This window comes from Staurois parvus, unplaced genomic scaffold (assembly GCF_062004578.1).
Source record: "Staurois parvus isolate SC_StPar_1 unplaced genomic scaffold, SC_StPar_1.0 ptg000560l, whole genome shotgun sequence".
Taxonomy (NCBI): Eukaryota; Metazoa; Chordata; class Amphibia; order Anura; family Ranidae; genus Staurois; species Staurois parvus.
The window spans coordinates 627128-639931 of NW_028318356.1; the positions used below are offsets into that span (position 1 = coordinate 627128).

Sequence of the window (12804 nt, forward strand, 5' to 3'; positions counted from 1 at the left end):
TCAAGACTAGGCCCTGGTACTCCAAGTGGTGGGTCAGATCCAGTGCAGACTTCTGGAGGTCAAGGATCCATGCAAAGCTCTGAAACATCAGTATTGTCCAATAGCTATTGGCTGTAAGGGCCTGGGCAGAGAGCTCCTTCAAGCAGATATTGTTCAGATATCCCATAATGTGTATTCTATGAGGGTACAACAGCGCAAAGTTTTGGACAAACACCTTGATGATGAGGTTGTTTAGAACCTGCATGTCTAGAATAGGGAATGGAACACCCCCATTGGGCTTTGGGACCATAAACAGGTGTGAATAAAAGCCCGTAATACGTTCCTCTAAGAGAACTGGAACTATCACTCCCAAAGAGTAAAGTTGCAGCAAGGCTGTCTGGAGGGTCCACAACCTCATCAGAGAAGCAGACAGTTTTTAGGGTATAAAGCAGGGAGAAGGAAGGGATCAAAAATTCAGCCTGTATTCCTGGGACACCATGTACCAGATCCAAAGATTAAAAAATGTCCTGAATCCAGGTGGCCAAAAAGGTAATAGATATCCCCCCATTTGTAGATATGGGAAGCACACTTTCATTGTGAGGAGAAATTGGTGCTAGACTTGGCTGACTTGAAAATCCAGGACTTATGAGTGACTGATCAGAGGACTTGGTTTTAAAAGTGAAGGTCTGAAAAGTAAGAAGGGAACTCTTCTAAATTTCAGAAGAGGACAGTTTTGTTGCATCCTTCTTACTAGATAAGAGTGTGTCCTTTACGCCCTTGTTTTCTTTAATAAATTTGCAGTGAGACCATGTCTGTTGAAACTGTGCTTTCCAGCCCACTTTTATTAAACAAATTTAAAGAAAAGCTCAAAACAGAACAAAATTGCTCACACAAGGGATTTTCACCAGCAAAACAGATAACGGAAAATGCCACCTAGCTCCCTCTTCAGCAGTACTGCTGCTCTTTCACTGGTCTTTCAGACCTTCCCACCCAGCTCTCTTGGCTAACTCAGCCAGTAGTTACAGTGCCCTATTGCATGGGCATACTCCCTGACCTCTCAGTCCAGGATGCTAGGAGATCCTCTATTATCTCACTCTTCCAGATCCCCTCAGTCCCCTGGACTTAGGTAGTCTTCCTGGCTTTCCCAGTCTCCCACACTCACTTATCCGCCTCAACTCTCCCAGCCCTATGGCCATAGAATCTCTCCTTCAGCATAGAATGCTGTCTTTTGAAAACAGCACCTCTGTCTCTAAGACCTGGACACAGGATTGAAGGCTTAGTCCTACCCAAGATTCTTTGAAGCCTTCAGACTCCGGACCCTGATCTGGGATTACAAGCCCAGAGAAAACCGAATACCCAGTTTTCCCTGCTCAGTACAGACACTCTGGAGCCCCTCACTCTGCATTTGTGAGAACCATATGTCAATTTTGCCTACTTTCACACAGTTGTAGGGCCTAGCACTGTCACAGAGTCTATGGACACCCCAAATAGTCTCTTTGTTAAAAAACAGAATTCTTTCAAGATTTTTCATACAGACTGTCTTAAGAAAAGTCTCTAACGTCTCGTCCACTGGGTCTTTGAAAACTGGGATGTTCTTAATGGGAGCCATCAGGGATTTGTTGAAGCAAGAAATAGGCAGAAATAGCTGAATCCACGGCTGGAACCAGTATGGTAAGTCTCCTGAACTAGGTACTGCTGAACAAACCTCTTGGGAGGAGTATACACTTTGTGTGGCCAAGGCCAGTCTTTCTACATTCTGTACTAGTGAGTGAACCAGAACATACCTAGTAGGTTTCTTTGATTTGGGATAAGATCTCATATTGGTGACCTTAGATCTAGAAGGTGGGTCAGCTCTGATTTCAAACAGAACCATACCTTGTTTACCAGAAACTTAATGGTTTATTTTAGCTTGGAAGAGATACGTAAAGGGCAACTGCCCATTCTCCCTTGAAGAGTTCTAGACTTTGAGGATACACCTTCTCCTTTCTCATCTTCCTCCCCCTTCTCATCTTCAGCAAAAAGCAACATTGTGGCAATGGACAAGTTGAACAACAACTCAGCAGGGAATGCCAATGTGGCACTTACACCTTGTGTGTCCCATGGTCTAAAAGTGCAAAGACTCTCCCAATCATGTCTACCATAGAGGTTCAAAATTCCTCTCTAGTTAAAAAGACGAATTGGTGTTACCTGGGGAGACTCTGAGGTGTTGAAACTCAGAAGGAACCCTTAAAGTGATACTAAACCCACAACAGTAAAATCAGTCTGTATATGCAGTAAAGCATGCATGTTATACTCACTGTGGAACATAAGGGGTTAATCCTCTGCATTGTGTAAAAAGGACATTTGATCCTGTCTTCTCTGCCCCTCCTGCTGTTCAAATGTCCACCTGATAAGACAGACCAAACCCCTAGCCCTTGTGCACATGCTCGGTTTAGTGTGTATTGCTAGAGAGGTTTTTTTTTCTTGGGAGAGTGCATGTGATCAGGACAGGGCCAATCAGCACTGTCCAGACAGAGGTCAGGGGTTCTGCATCCTCCTAGAGAAAACTCCTCCTACAAGCTTTAACTGGTGCTCTGGTGAAGTCACGTCACAAGACTGCTGTATACTATTGATGGGAAAAGGTATTTAGCAGTTTATATTTACTAAAATAATTGCATTTCCATGTTCTGTGTACAGTGGGAGACCAGATATAGTGAATGCAGGGTCCTGGGTTTAGAAACACTTTAATAATCTCATCATGACCTTGAGCACAGTGTGTGCTGGCTTGCCCCCTCTTCCCATTTCGTTTGTGCCTGACATCCACCATGAGGGTGAGGGGATCCCCTGAGAGGTAATCAAACCTGTTTCTGTGGAGCAGAAGAAGTGCAACTGTCTTGTGTCTCCCAAATGAAGGCCCCTGGATAACCCATATAAACTGGGGCATAATTTGGAGCAGGGTAGTACTGGAGCTGAAGCTTGTGTTGTTCATAGGAGGGCATATACTCAAGATAACGCCTGGAGCTTGAGGAAGGCCAATGTACCGCCTACAGGGGCAGGACTATGCAGACAGTGTGGGCCATTTGTATGCTCAATTGTGTCCAATGGCATGCAAAACAAACTCCTCGACATTGAGCATTGTGTTGGATGTTGTACCATTGCTAATAGATCATTTAAAGTGTTGCAGCAGCCATGTGAAACACTGCTTCCGGCTGAAGGAATTCTCAATGCTCACCTCTATGTAAGGCAGGTGTCCATGGTCCAGGAACAACCTCCCGGGATGGGAGGTGGGTGGGGAATGGGTGAGAGAATGTTTGGGAAGGGGGAACCCAACAAAGAAAGGGGCAGAGCCTCAGATTCGCCACCCAAGGGCACTGTCTCCTGCTTAGGGGCGAATCTACCTCTCTGTATTGCTGTACAATATTTACAGTATTCAGTTCCATTATCTGGAAGCGGCAGAAATTTGCTGCAGTGGCTACAGATGCACTTCTCTGTGTGAAGAACCATGTGTTGTCTTTTCAGTCTTCCAGGTAGAAATTAGGATTATAAACCAAAAATCTGCTCTCAGTAGAGAGAAGCTGTCCATCACCTAAGAACGTTAGCAAAACTGAGATTTAATGGGAATGGGAAGAATTATATGGACTGTCCTAACAACTTTGTTTCCAGTGTTCTGCCTGAAGGTGGCAGCATATAACCCATAGTCTCAATCAATGAGAGCCTGTGTCCTGCACTGTACAACTAAGAATGTATAGTTAATTCCACAACTTAATAGATACCACAGATTTATTGATTAGACATCAGTGATGCGAATTCTAATGGTTTCTTATGTGCATTTACCAAATAGCCTATCCATAGAAAAGCTGAATTATGAAAAATTAACAAAAAAAGTTTCTTTGTAGAGCTCAACTCGCTACAAAGACAAATATGGAGCTGTGGATAAAAAAACGCAATTAAGGCTGCTTAATTTTTTTCTTCCACTTTTTCTTTTTTTTAAATCTTTTTTTTTTATTTTAAACAAATAAAAAACATACAGACAACAGACGCCCACGCAAAGGCAGGGTCAGAGCCCAACAAAATATACAAAGAACAACAACAATCCTAGGTAGGGAGAGAAACAAAGATATGGGAGAAGGGGGAAAGGGGAAGGGGGGGGTGGAAAAAAGGGGGAGGGGAGGACCACACATAATAGACAAGGTCTAATCATGTATAGACAATATAACAGGACCATAACATAAAGAAGGACCCCAGCTCACAACAGAAAAGACAAAGCACCTGAATGACTAACGATCAATCAATTCCCCACATCAGCTGCCGCAGTGGCGGTAGAAGCATCATCAACCCAGCATGACCAAATGTTATACAATTTGTGGGGGCATCCTCTGTTAAAATAGGTGATCCGATAAAGGGGTAAATTAGAATTCACCAGACTTTTCCAGTAGGGGGGGACCGTTTTTTCCAATGTAGAGTACTCGTTTTGCGAGCATAAAACAACATGACTATTAATAAGGTGCGCTGAGCTACAGCAGGAGCCAGTGATTCTATCAGCCTCACTAGACAGAATTTCAGGGACAAGGGGAACATTAATATGTACTACTTCTTCAATTGTACGTAATACCTCCTGCCAAAAAAACATTATAGCAGGACAGGTCTTTTCTTCCACTTTTGCAGTGTAAACAATTGGAAGAAAACCGCATGACTATGAAATCCTATGGAACTCTTTACACTGATGAACTGCAGGTCTGCTGTGTTTTGTAAAATACTGCTTGTTGCATCCTTGGTGCATATTTGGTGCGGTAAAAAAAAAAAAACACACCAAAAACGCACCTCCCCATTGAAATGAATGTAAACCGCAACAAAAATTTTGGTGGCATTTTGGAGTCACGTGTGGCAAAAATGCAGCAAACTCATATGCATTTTTATTTAATTTTTACTTTCACAGTGTGGAAGTAGCCAAAAATAAGATATGGTAGCACTTCTTAGAAAGTAATGAAAACAACACACACACAAACTCTATTAAACCAGTACAAACACATTTACTATATTGCCAATAGTATTGGGACACCGCTGCAAATCATTGGATTCAGGTGTTCCAATCACCTCCATGGCCACGGGTGTATACAATCAAGCACTTAGGCATGCAGACTGCTTCTACAAACATTTGTGAAAGAATGGGTCGCTCTCAGGAGTTCAGTGAATTCAAGCGTGGTACCGTGATAGGTTGACACCTGTGCAATAAGTCCATCCATGAAATTTCCTTGCTACTAATATTCAATGGTCAACTGTTAGTGGTATTATAACAAAGTGGAAGCAACTGAAAACAACCGCAACATAAAGTGGTAGGCCACGTAAAATGACAGAGCGGGGTCAGCGCAAGCTGAGGCACACAGTGCGCAGAAGTTGCCAACTGTCTGCAGAGTTACTAGCTAAAGACCTCCACACTTCATTTGGCCTTCAGATTAGCACAACAGTGCATAGAGAGCTTAATGGAATGGGTTTCCATGGCCGAGCAGCTGCATCCAAGCCTTACATCACCAAGTGCAATTCAAAGTGTTGGATGCAGTGGTGTAAAGCACACTGCCACTGGACTCTCGAGCAGTGGAGAAGCGTTCTCTGGAGTGTTAAATTATGCTTCTCTGTCTGGCAATCCGAAGGATGTGTCTGGGTTTGGCGATTGCCAGGAGAACGGTACTTGCCTGACTGCATTGTGCCACGTGTAAAGTTTGATGGAGGGAAGATTATGGTGTGGGGTTGTTTTTCAGGGGTTGGGCTTGGCCCCTTTCATTCCAGTGAAGGGAACGCTTAAGGCATCAGCATACCAAGACATTTTGGACAATTTCATATTCCCAACTTTGTGGGAATAGTTTGGGGATGGCCCCTTCCTGTTCCAACAGGACTGCACACCAGTGCACAAAGCAAGGTCCATAAAGACATGGATGAGGAAGTTTGGGATGGAGGAACTTGACTGGCCTGACCTCAACCCGATAAAAACACCTTTGGGATGAATTAGAGTGGAGACTGCAAGCCAGGCCTTCTCGTCTGACATCAGTGCCTCTGACTTCACAAATAAGCTTCTGTAAGAATGGTCAAACATTGCCGTAGACAGACTCGTAAACCTTGTGGACAGCCTTTCCAGAAGAGTTGAAGCTGTCATAGCTGCAAAGGGTGGGCCAACAGACTAAGACTGGGATGCTATTAAAGTTCATGTGCGTGTAAAGGCAGACGCCCCAATACGTTTGGCAATATAGTGTATATGCAGTTAGGACATAAGCCCAGATTCTGTATTGCACCTGATGCCAACTAGAAACCCAATGAAACCAGCCTTGCTTGGAAAGGAGTGGGAGCTCATGCAATGGAGGATGCAGTGGAGGTTCTAGTGATATCATAAATATATTTTACAGTGTTTTATTTGTTTTGTTTTCCAGAACACACTCTCAGATAGTATTTTCATACCAGTGCATGACAGATGGGCTTACATTTTCATTAAAAATGCTTTAATACCCCTGATTCATTTCAGGAATCTTCATCAATTACTACAAAACTTAGAGAACCCGAGATCTCCTCTATACAAGAATCTAAGTTTTTAATCGTTTCTCCAAAAGAATTTAATAGATCCTACATGTCTTGTTGATTTTCATTATCAAGAAGTTTAGGAACAGCTGTAGTACTTGTGGAACCCATACTGTCTTTGGGTCCTTTTTGTTGCTTCAGTAGCTGCTCTCTATCCTTTTCGGTGTTCTTAAAACCATCAGTATTGGATTTTGGTCTGCCTTGGGGTATTTCAGAGGACTGATTCTATAAATTAGTGAAATAAAAACAAATTAAAAGAAAAGAGTTAAATGTTTAAAGAAACCTAAAAAACTTTTAATAATAGTACAGTTCGGACAAAAGCAATATTGCCATATCATGAGCGTTGTCAACATCATTTAAAACTGTAATTAGGTGGGTAGCAGCATGGGATGAAATATTATAAAAAAAACAAATACATACTTGCTGTACCCATGGACATGAAATGCAAGCCAATTAATGTGGCTGCTACTTGTTCATCAGTAAAAATTAAATTGGTTCATGTGAGTCACAACTGTGGCATATTTGGAGGGTTAGCCTCAAAGATAAGTTTGGACAACCTGGCTGATCCAAGCTTTATGGAGGCCTATTCATTTGGTGAACCATTAAACCAGTTTACGTATCTAAGCAAAGTGGTAGTAAGAATATTTGCCCACTGAGCTTTCATTGATCTAATAAGGTAGGAATACTACCTTACCTGCAACCCTGTACTAGGTAGAAATTAAAGCTTCTGTCTCTAACATTGCAGCAGATGTAGGGGCACAGTCCTGTGAATTTCTCTGTCGGTCTTCTAAGATGGCCTCCTTTTGATGTACCACACTAGAACCCTGGTTTTTTAAAATTAATTTGAGTCTCCAATGTTACATTCATGAGGCAGTCTCTGGTCCGTGCCCTATTCTTCCACACAGATTCCAAGAGAATCTGTCACTTTACCCATTTAAGGCAAAATGAAGGGCTGCCTTGTAAAAATAACCCCCCACCTGGTAATACCTTTGTTATGTTCTTCCTTCACTTTGTTGCTCCCTTTCAGCTCTCAGTAAATAACCAGTGGGTATGCGGAGCATCTGACCTCCTTCTAAGTTGCAGTGCTTGGACCAAAACACTCAAACTCTGTCACATGAGGAGAAGGCGGATGATGACATTAACCCTGTGTAAGCAATCTGAGACAGAGCTTACACAGGGATTGGACTCCCAGCTAGGATGGAGGGGCAATGTGACAGGGGAGTGAGAGGAAAGCGAGTCCCCGTGGGGGTTAGCTTTGACTTTCTTTAGACCTCTCACTTTGCCCTGACCGGTCTATTTAATTCCCCATATATCCCCAGAATATACTTACTTTCCTTTGCTCATCAGTTGCTCTGTTCAAAGCAGGAGGCCAAAGGAAATACCTGTTACGTACTGGTATGAAGGAGATATGGCTCACTCCATGTAACAGCATCGATATAGTATATTCCATTCATTTACAACCAAAGTTTTGTGAAAGCCCAGGGTTCCTCCAAAGGTTGCTAGATGTTTTTCCAGTAGTGCTAAATATGACTGGTTTCTGTATATTTTCAGGGTGAATGTTAAATGGCAAAGTCATTTGCACGGCACCAGTGGAACCTGTACACCAATGCTTCAAATAAGTAGCAATTGACATCAGTGCTTTTAACTGTCCGTAAGTATGACATTCTTTCCACTTTCCAGTGACTACCTATATAAGGACACTCATCCTCCTAGTAACCATAGATGTAAGGGGGCCTTCACTATCGACCAGCAATGTAAGGGGGCCTTTCTGCTACTAACCACCAATGTAGGAGAACCCTTATTTCATTGACTAGGACTACCAACTTAAGAAAGCTCTTCTTCTAATGACAACAAATATAATCATTTTAGTGGGGTCTCCTGAGATTTGAAAATGTTAAGGGTTCTTTCACTGTAAAGTATGGGAGAAAGGCTGATAAATATACTATATTAAAAAAGAAAAAATTGTGTTGCCTTACAAATGTGTGTAACTTCATTCAGAGCATTTTCCTGACCAGTTGACAATACTTACACTGGACAGTTCCTGATTAGGCTCTTCTGCTGGTTCTTCATCATTGACCTCTTGAACGCTAAAACATAAATCGAAGTCTTCTAAATCCTGTGGGCAGTACTGTATTTGCAGGTTTTGTTTTCTGTGGAAAATCTTCTTAAAGCATTTCTGCACAAGAAAAAACTATTTTAGCAGTGTTTTAGCTCTGGTAATGACATTAGCACCAAAAAGTTATTTGCTGTTGAAAGTTAATTACTATGCCAAAGTAAGCTAACTGTTGTAAACGAACAATAAAAAGTTGGGTCATTTAGGGCTGGTTCACACTATAGAAACGGTTTTGGATGTGTTTTTGCATGTGAGTTTTTGGCATGTTCCAGTGTGTTTTTGATGCGTTTTTGACGTGTTCCAGTGCATTTTGTTATGCATTCCAGTTAATTTTTCCCCTCTTTTTCTTCAATTTAAATAGGAACATGTGTGTTCCAGTGCGTTTTTGGTGCATTTTGGTGCGTTTTTTGATGCATTTTACCACATTCCAATACAGTTCTGTGCAGAAAAAATGCAGCATGCTCTACTTTTTTTTTCTGCAACTGGAACACCCTGAAACTGCAAGCACTGATGTGATGTATGACATTGGCAACCATATAACCTACTTTCTGTGCATTTTGGATGCAGAAAAAAGCAACTGAAACGCATTGCCCTTACTGTGCAATGAAGAGAGATACAGAGAGATATTACAATTACATTGCATGTAATAAATTCCCACAAATGTCTTTTTCCATTTTATTTATAAGTCCATTGTCACTTGACAGCAGCCTCCAACAAATTTAAAGCTGAACTATAGGCAAAACCATCTTTTCCTGACGCCAACATGGCAGCATACATGTCATATAACTCCACCCCTATATTCACCTACAGGACCTGTGTATATCTATAAAAGTCTGACTGAGAGCAGTCTCCTCCATTCTCCTTTTTGTCTTCAAGATCTACACCTGCAAGATCGTGATGTTGCGATATGTCCCTACCTGCCGACTAGTCGGAGTCTGTCTAGGTTGAGCCTCCCCAGGTGCAGTCCTGAATCTTAGGCTGCTAAATGCACCAACAAGGTGGGGAGCCCCTTCTGGTGGTCTTTTGGGGCTGAGGAGTTCTCTAACCAGAGATGTTAGAACCTCATGTGCTGCACCTGAGCTGGTGTTTGTTTGCTGCAGTCCATGGTGCATGTGTTTCTCTGCACACCTGAGCAGAATCATGGTGCTGGCGTTTGTGCTGCCTTTTTCTTTTCTCCCACAGGTTAGTGCTATCCCTTTTTGTCCTTGCCTCTGCCTTCACTAGATTTTGTCATTTTTTCCTTTGTGAGAGTGATTTGAGGGGTTTTCTTTTGTCAGCAGTTTTTTTCCTTTCACCTGTGGCCAGCGTGTGTACATGATCCGGTCCGGGGTTTGTGGCTGTTTCCAGCCTCATGGCTGGCTATGGCATCCACACAGCCACACATACACTGGGCAGAGGGCCTCTTGTGGTGACCATCTTTGTTAAGGCATGTCCAAGCTCATGCATGTGCACGGTGGGTATGCACTGGAAACCTCTGTTTTCCCTTGCTTATGCTGCAGATGCAGCAGGGAGATGATTCAGGTCTATGATCTGTTTGCTTCTTTCTCTGAGTCTTGCATTTTACTTTCTGCGCAGTGCTGACATCCTTGCTCCAACATGAGCCTTCTGCTACATAACCAAGAACTCTATGTGCTCAGGTAGGGACCATCAGTGGGGTAAGTAAGAAGAGGGAAAAAGAGTGCCTTTCCAGAAGCGTGGCCTTCACCTTCTGGTACAACCTACCCCACTCTTGCTCTTGCTTAAGGTCACAAAGTTCCCAGTGAGTGTTGGCATCTCTGCTTCCCTGAACTCTAAGAATGACAAAGGGTAAAAAGTGCTGAGCCTGCAGCATGGACCTAATACCAGGTTAACATGTCTGATGATATTGCTGCTGAAACCTCTTTAAGGACAAAGGAGGCTGGGAGCCAGCAAGTTCTGGTCCTTCATGGACAAATAGTTAATGATCCTCTGAGTTATCCAACCACTTATGCCAGCAGACTCCGGGCACAACATCAAGGACGCAGCCCTGCACAGGAGTACAGGGCACCACAGTTAGCCCTCCTTACCAAGGAGGCCCCAATCCCATCATAGCCATCTTTATTCCTGGCTCTGGAGGCACCTTTATCCAAGCCATTCACTTTTGCCTTGCACCTAGCTTCAGAGGTAGAAGGTCAATCATCCTCTTTGAAAAGGCTAAGCAGGGTTCAAGTGTCCCTTGGTTCCATTCATTCATTAGGGTATCAGGCCCAGAATGGGATGACCCAGATGACTACCTTTCGAAGTCAGAACATACTTCACGTTTTCAAGGCACAACCTTCCATTCTCCCCGATGAATGGAAGGATGAAGAGGTTGTTTCAAGGGGAGTGGCAATAGTGGTATGAAATTTTTCATTAGTAAGCAGCGGAAAATTATACCCTATAAAGGAGGATAACGCCACTTCTCTGTTGAAGATAATGGTACTGCCGCATGCTAATGCACTTAACCTGCATTGCAGTAACAAACATTACAGCACTGCACTCCACTGCAAAGATATGGACAATACTAAACTAACTGTTAAATGCCCTATTAAAAGTGACTACGTGTTATTGGCTATGTTATCTGCACATACAAACAAGCGCTAATGTTCATGTTTGACAGGCAGCTCTGTATACCAATCAGCATCCCTATGCTAAGCACTATTTCAAGAGCTGTCAATGGTTAGTCTGGCCTTCCTCTTCATAGGAGGTCAAGGCTCAGGTGAGTTCTCTCAGCTAGTTTGACCCACTTTACATTTCAAGACTATTTTGCCAGAATGAGAAACTTCAAGAGCTGGTGGAAGAGTGTGCAAAGGCCCCTTTCTAAAGAAAGAACAGCCATGGTCCATTTCGTTCATGTCAACCCGTACAGGACTTTTGTTGAGGACCCCCTCCCCAGGCTAGTGTGGCTGATTCGGCGCACAGATGGTAAAGCCCATTTTTGGGATCCATGGGTGCCTTCTATGGTAAATCTCGGTTACTTTTGATGGTTCAAAGATCACCCTCTAGAATTCTTCTTCATCCAGGCCAGAGTAACATTTTCTGCTCAAGAGATGGATGTCCTCTTTCAGTACATCAATAGTATGATTGCAAAGGGCATTGATTCTACAGTAAGTCTCCCTCACTGACTTTTTTTCTCTTCAGTGTCTGTACGAAGAAGACTGAAGATTCAACTGGTGTTGAGTTTAAAGAAACTGAGTCTCAGTGGGGGATTGGCCATTCCAGTTTGCATACCTTCCTACATGGCTCTACACCTTACAGATGACATTTACGAAGGTCAGCACAGTAGCTAAATGGTTAGCACTTCCACCTGGCAGTACTAGGGTTGTTGGTTCAAATCCCAACCACGGCACCACATGCCTGGAGTTTGCATGTTCTCCCTGTGCCACTCCAAAGGCATGCTGGTGGGTGAATTGGCTCCTGTCTAAATTGGCCCTAGTATATGTACAGTTGCAAGAAAAAGTATGTGAACCCCTTGGGATTACGTGGAGTTTTGCATGAATTGGGCATAAAATGTGCTCTGAACGTCATCTAAGTCACAACAATAGAAGAACACAGTCTGCTGAACATAATACTACACAAACATTAGATGTTCCCATGGTTTAATTGCACATAACATGTAAACATTCACAGTGCAGGGAGGAAAAAGTATGTGAGTCCCTAGCTTAATGACTTCTCCCAGAGCTAATTGGAGCCAGGAGTGAGCCAACCTTGACTCCAATCAGTGTGATGATATTGGATGTGTTGCTGACAGCTGTCCTGCCCTTAAAAAACACACACCTGTTTTGGGTTTACTGGTTTCAAGAAGCACTCTCTGATGAACCATGCCTCGCAGAAAAGAGCTCTCAGAAGACCTATGATCAAGAATTGTTGACTTGCATGAAGCTGGAAAGGGTTACAAAAGTATCTCCAAAAGCCTTGATGTTCATGTGTCCACGGTAAGACAGACTGTCTACAAATGGAGAAAGTTTAGCACTGTTGCTACTCTCCCTAGGCATGGTCGTCCTGTAAAAATGACTGCAAGAGCACAGCGCAGAATGCTGCATGAGGTAAAGAAGAATACCAGAGTGTCAGCTAAAGACCTACAGAAATCTCTGGCACATGCTAACATTTTTGTTGACACATCTACAATAAGGAAAACATTAAACAAGAATGGAGTACATGGGAGGACACCA

The 12804-nt window shown here is 43.0% G+C and overlaps 1 protein-coding gene across 1 annotated transcript in view; it reads right to left on the reverse strand.

Annotated features, from left to right (window-relative positions):
- Positions 1-4849: 4849 nt before the first annotated feature.
- LOC149450906 (uncharacterized) overlaps positions 4850-12804 on the reverse strand; it is a 77243-nt gene continuing 69288 nt past the window's right edge. The window contains exons 7-8 of the mRNA XM_089691283.1: positions 8552-8698; positions 4850-6747 (exon numbers count right to left, since the gene is read on the reverse strand). Of these exons, the coding sequence (XP_089547409.1) occupies positions 6568-6747; positions 8552-8698 (327 nt within the window). The 3' untranslated portion in view covers positions 4850-6567. The remainder of the gene's footprint in view (positions 6748-8551; positions 8699-12804) is intronic.